Below are 6,128 nucleotides of genomic sequence, written 5' to 3'. Positions count from 1 at the left end.
CATCCAGCTAGAAAGGATGGGTAGTGAGTGAAAGAGCAGGGGGACAGGCTGCCTGCATGAATTGTGGGTTTAGCTGTCCATGCTGTATTAAGGATTAATTGCATGTTTAGTGACACAGCTGTGGCTGCACAGCACAGGGACATCAGTCCACCACTGCTCCCCATCCTTCAGACTGCAAGCTGTTTCAGCCATTCCATCGCTCTGGCCAGCACTCATGGATTAATGGGAGGAAATGTTTATAGAAAGGTTTAAGTTTCCTAAGTGAGTGGAATGAAATCCCCCTCAGCAATGATCAGCAAGCTCATGTTACGGAGCAGTTTGAAGCAGCCTGACTCACTGGAAAGCAAAGGCTTTTTCAAAAGTAAACTTGACAAGTGAGTGATTCCGGGGAGCAGCCAGAGGTGTTTTTAAATAAAAGATGTGTTTTTTCTAGAGAGGCAGCGTGAACAGCGCTAGCTCTGAAAAGAACTTTAAATCAGTAGTTTGTTCACTGTAAATGTAAAAGGTTGCGTTTGAGAGCAGTGTCTGAATAAGGATAGTGCCAAAAGTGCAACTATTGCACACTGTGCTCAGTAAGTGAAACAATATTGCAGTGCAACCACAGCTACCATTGGTGCCCAGCTAAGGCACGGTAGTTCTCTGTTGTATAACTTAAACTCTGGTACAGCTATAGTTTAAGGCAAGGGAAAGGTGATGAACCCAATAAATAGGCTGAAATCAGTGCGAGAGAAAAGCTGGAAACTATCATTTCACAAGTGTAAAATTCTGTTTGGTGGGGCCCCTTCCATGATTGCAGCAACACAGCTTGAAATCTAAACATTCATTTCAATTTAAAAAAATGACATAAAAATAGACCATTCTATTGAAGCTATCAGCTTTGAGATGACTCTGATAAGAAAAAATGTAGGCTTTGGACTAGCTATTAAGAATAAAGTAAAATTCATCTGAACAAAACTGGAGATAGCCAAGGTGCAGGGAGGATGAAAAAGCCAGTTGAAAATATTGCCTTTCAAATGCTATTGAAAAGGACCTGGTCATTAGTGTTTCCCAAAAACACTCCACCTGTCAAAGAGAGGATTTCATTTACAGCACTTGTAGCACCCTCCAGTTCTCAGTCTCACAGTCCCTTTAAGAATGGGAAGAGAGCATTATCCTTGTTTTCTAGATAAGGAAAACTGGTTTATCAGCTTGCCCTCAGCAAGAGACAGAGCCTGGAAGAAAACTGCTAGGATGCAAGTACCTAAAGTGAGGGCAAAGGTTTGAAATGATCTCAAAACGTGGCCTGTTGTGAAGGGCCTGTATTCAAGAAAGGCCAGTTTTCAAGTCACAGCTGAGTTTCTGGTCAGTATATTCACCCAAATGTCTCTTGCATCTCCCACAACAACGTATAGGGGAAGACACCACTCTCAGAGCTGCCCCCCTTTATAACCGGCCAAGTGTTCAAAGACTGAAAGAACTTCAGTGGAGCCCTTGTATTAAAAATTATTTATTTAGTGATCTGTACATGGGATGAAGCAGGGCCTCATACAGACCTTCAAAAAAAAAATCAAGTAAAAACATAAATACATTTTCTTACAAAAAAATGAGATTTACAAAATATACATACTGCACTTGTCTTGTCCTACGCGTTTGGTTTTTTTCTTCCACATGCCCATTATAAAAGACAAAAACCCAAGCCCTGCAAGTCTGAAATCATATCTACTGAAGGATTTGGCTGATGGGCCCATTTCTCATGCCCAGACTACTGGTATGCCCTCAGACAGCAGCAGTCTGCCCCCTCACCCTGAACAGGTTTTTTCTTTAAGTTTCATTCCAGACTTTCTTCCCCCCCAAAAACGAAGAGCAGCTATAGGGTGGAGGCTTGCTAAAACCCCAGAATTTCCTGTTTTGTCCTTAGACAAGAATATACACACACACATATACTTATAAAAACAACCCTTCAGTGAATATAAAGGTAAAGTAGTACACAAAAAATAAAATATGAACAAGTCAACATAAAAATTTCAGAAGAGAAAAATCTGTCACATTTCAAAAAGAAAACCAATGCATTTGACGATTAATTTTTGAATGTCTTTCCTTCCAAGATGTGATCACTGGAAACTTAACGAGCTGTATTTTAGCTGAAATGAGAAGGCTCCTCACTTGCAGTAACTGCTTGCTTTAAAACCCCAGCCCCAGCCCCCTCCTGCACCACGAGTCATTGCCATGCAGTTCAGGGAACCTGAGGGGCAGGCAAGGGTCCATCTGAGCCAACAGGATTCCTCCTCTCGCCAGAAGCCGGCTGTGTATTGACTTTACCTGCAGCGAGCTCACTGCAAAGCAGGAGAGAAAGCAGGTTTATGTGAAGGAAAGAAAAAAAAAAATAATCGTATCTTTAACATTACGTATTTTAACGGCTCTTGTTTTGGCAGGTGCTCTCGGTTACGCTCTTCTTGCCCTCTAAGTCTTGCGTTTCCTTCAGCTTAGAAAAGCGACCCATATTGAACGGTAGGAAAACATCCTGCCTTCTCCTTTTTTCATAAAAGGAATGCTTATTTCTGCGAGCTCCTCACATCCAAGGGTGAACCTCAACGACTTCTTTTTGTTAGTTTGCCCATAAAAACCGATCCCATGCTTATGCCTTTCTACATAGAAAACACTTTTGTTCCCCCCTTTGTCTCCTAGAACAAAGGCAAGGGGGGAAAAAGCCTTCTGCTGAAAAGCAACAAGTCATTTCTTTTCAGGGTGTGGAACGGCAACCCCCTCCTTCCCCACAGCAGCAAGAACAACAGACCGAGGGCCGAATTTTCACTTTAAAACAATTACAACAGGTATCACTGAGGTAAAAAGGAACTTGTGAGTTGACAGAACAGAGGCATCTCACCAGCACACGCTCGGGGCTGTAGCTGGCTGTGCAGTACTCACGTGATTGCTCCGCCGAGCTGGAAGGAGCAGGCAGTAAGCTCAGGCTCGGGAGTTACCCTGCCTGCGCTGCAGTTTGACCCCAGCAATTCAGAAAGGGCTCGGCTACTTCTCGGCAGAGGCAGCTCGACAGATCTGGCTTCCCCTCCCGCTGGTCCAAAGCGAGGCAGGCTGGCTTTAGCTGGGTTAGGTTTTTTCCTGCACGAGAGGAGTAAGGGGAATTCTTGTGAGTGAAGGACTCTCCCATCCCACCAGTGGCCTCTTTCTGTGTTCTTCCATTTAGCTGGGCATAAGCACCACCGGACACAGTCCATCTGATCCTTTATGCAAAGATTATCTTTTTTTTTTTTTCCCCCAGACCCTCTGGGAGGAAGAAAAAGTTTGGAAAAGCCTCCCTTCCTCCCTCTTCAGGGAGCCATTGCCATCCTCTTCTGCTGAGTATCCCTCTGCTGTGTGTGTGTGCATGCGTGTGTGTGTGTGCGCCAGAGGGGACAGAGGGGTCTCATACTGCCGTCTCGCCTTTGCTGCCACTGCTGAGTCTGTGGTAGAAGCGTCGCCAGGACTGAAGGGTTTTGCCAGACCAGATCCAGAAGCCAGTCGTGATCCCAACAATCATGGTCATGAGGTACTTGATCATGAAGACTGTGAAATCTGGGCTCATAGGGGCAAAGTGGCTCGGACAGGGCACAGCATAGGTTTTGCAGGTCTGGAGGAGCCATGTCTTCTCCCAGGTGCCACGGAAGGCCTGCTCATAGAAGTAACATGCCAGGACAATGGTGGCAGGCACTGTGTAGAGGACACTGAAGACACCAATGCGTACCATCAGCTTCTCCAGTTTCTCCGTCTTGGTGCCATCATGCTTCATGATGGTACGGATGCGAAACAAGGACACAAAGCCAGCAAGCAAGAAGGAAGTGCCAATGAAGAGGTACACAAACAAGGGTGCCAGCACAAAGCCTCGCAGTGAGTCCACGCTGTAGATGCCTACATAACACACCCCACTGAGTACGTCCCCATCGACCTGCCCCATGGCCAAGATGGTGATGGTTTTGACAGCGGGCACAGCCCAGGCAGCCAGGTGGAAATACTGGGAGTTGGCCTCGATGGCCTCGTGGCCCCACTTCATGCCAGCAGCCAGGAACCAGGTGAGCGACAGGATGACCCACCAGATGGAGCTGGCCATCCCAAAGAAGTAGAGGATCATGAAGAGGATGGTGCAGCCTTCTTTCTTGGTGCCTTGGGCCACAGTGCGGTAGCCATCCTCAGAGAAGCGCTCCAGACACACCACCCGCTCCTCCAGCAAGAAGCCTGCCGCGTAGGCCACTGCCACCATGAAGTAACAGCCTGAGAGGAAGATGATGGGCCGCTCCGGGTAGCTGAAACGGCGCATATCCACCAGGTAGGTGAGCACGGTGAAGAGGGTGGAGGCACAGCAGAGCACAGACCACACGCCCACCCACAGCCGCGCAAATCGCACCTCTGCCTCCTTGAAGTACATGAGCCCGTTGGGCCGGGCTGGCTCACAGGGCGCCCCGCAGTCCCGCTCCCCCAGGAACCGGTAGCCCAAGTAAGACGGCACTTTGAGTTGCCGGGGGCAGGAAAAGGAGAAGCCGGAGGGGGGCTGTGGTGGAGTGAGGAAGTCGGGGAGGTAGCCAGCCGTGGGGTGGGCAGTGGCCCCCCGGCCTGCCGCGCTGCCAGGCCCCGGCGGGGCGTCCGACGTGTTCTGCCCCACGCAGATCTCGCCCGCGCCGTGGACGGGGAAGTTCTCGCAGCGAAGCCGCTCTGGCCACTGGAAGCCAAACTTGTTCATGAGGGCCTCGCAGCCCTGGCGGGCCCGCTCGCAGAGGGAGCGGCAGGGCGGGATGGCCTGCTCCAGCACGGTGCACACCGGCGCGTACATGGAGCAGAGGAAGAACTTGAGCTCGGCCGAGCACTGCACCTTGACCAGCGGGTAGAACTGGTGCACCTCCAGCCCCGCGTCCTCCTGGTTGGTGTGGCCCAGCAGGTTGGGCAGGATGGTCTGGTTGTAGGCGATATCCGTGCAGAGCGGGATGGAGATGGGCTGGCAGAAACCGTGGTCCGGCACGGAGATGCCCTTCTCGCCGTGGTACTGCTGCGCCGCCGCGCCCGCGGGGGTCCCCAGTAGGGCGGCCAGCAGCGCGGCCAGTCCTAGCAAGGGGCAGCCGCCGGCGGCCGCTCCGCTACAGCCTCCTCCAGCCCGCATCGCCGAGACGGCCGGGGGCCTGGGGAGTCGCGGAGAGTCCTTCAGAGCCGGGCGGCGCAGCGCCCCAGGGGCATCAGAGCCCAGAGAGCGGCGGCAGGGCCCGTTCCGCAGGGCAGGGGCGCGGCGGCGGCTCCCGGGAGTGCCGCGACTTTCTGCCTCCGCCCCGGCGGGTCGGCGCTGGCAGCGCGGCGTCGCGTCCCTCGGCGAAAGTTTCCGGAGGTGCTCCCGCGGCGAGGAGACGGGAGACGCGGGCGAAGCTCCGGCCGGCTCTGCGCAGGGTCCCGCGGCGGCAGCGAGGCGGAGGCGCTGCTCCCCGCCCGGCTGCGGGGATTTAGGTTACGGCTAAACGGATTATTACCGCGCCCGGCTGAGCCGTGTATTTTACTCCGGGGCTTAAATAACTTTTAAAATCCAATTACTGCGCGATCCTCCCCGCGGCTCGGCTGGGCTCCGCATCCGACGGGCGCCGCTGCAGGCTGTGCGTCCGGGGCAGCCGCGCGCCTCCCGCTCCGCTCGCGGCCCCGCCGCCACCGCCCGCACCGCAGCTCCCAGCCCGCGGCCGCGCCGGCACAAAAAAAAGACACATATACGCGCGGGCGCGCCGCGGGGCCCCGCCCCCGCCGCCGGCCCCATTCACAAACCGTGCCGGGGGCGGGGGCTCGAAGCGCCCGCCCACCAATCGCCGCGCAGGGGGCGGGGCGGTTGCGGGGAGAGGGTGGGGGGGAGGAGGAGGGGGGGGGGGAGGAGGAGGAGGAGGAGGAGGAGGAGGAGTTCGCACCGGGGCGGGAGTGGGGGGGAAAGTTGCGAACAACTTTTTCCCATCCCCGCCGGGGCGGGCCGGGCCGGGGGCGGCAGGAGCCGCCCCGGGCCACCCACCCCCCCGCGCTGCAGGGCAGAGCCGGGAAGGGAAGGGGGGGGGCCCAGCCAGTCAGCCAGCTCGCTCAGGGTGGCCTGAGCAAACTAAAATTAACAGGCTGCTTTCTGAGCAGGCTTTGAACATGCA

At 54.0% G+C, this 6,128-nt stretch overlaps 1 protein-coding gene across 1 annotated transcript; it reads right to left on the bottom strand.

Annotated features, from left to right (window-relative positions):
- Window positions 1-1,470: 1,470 nt before the first annotated feature.
- On the bottom strand, window positions 1,471-5,714 carry FZD7 (frizzled class receptor 7). The gene is made up of 2 exons (XM_055719225.1): window positions 2,905-5,714; window positions 1,471-2,312 (listed from the first exon to the last, which is right to left on the bottom strand). Exon 1 carries the CDS (start codon window positions 5,123-5,125, stop codon window positions 3,404-3,406), a length of 1,722 nt encoding a protein of 573 aa, XP_055575200.1. The 5' UTR covers window positions 5,126-5,714; the 3' UTR covers window positions 1,471-2,312; window positions 2,905-3,403.
- Between the last annotated feature and the right edge of the window lie 414 nt (window positions 5,715-6,128).

The sequence above is a fragment of the Falco cherrug genome, chromosome 8, assembly GCF_023634085.1.
Source record: "Falco cherrug isolate bFalChe1 chromosome 8, bFalChe1.pri, whole genome shotgun sequence".
Taxonomy (NCBI): Eukaryota; Metazoa; Chordata; class Aves; order Falconiformes; family Falconidae; genus Falco; species Falco cherrug.
The sequence above is the reverse complement of the archived record's forward strand: the minus strand, read 5'-3'. Positions and strand labels throughout refer to the sequence as shown.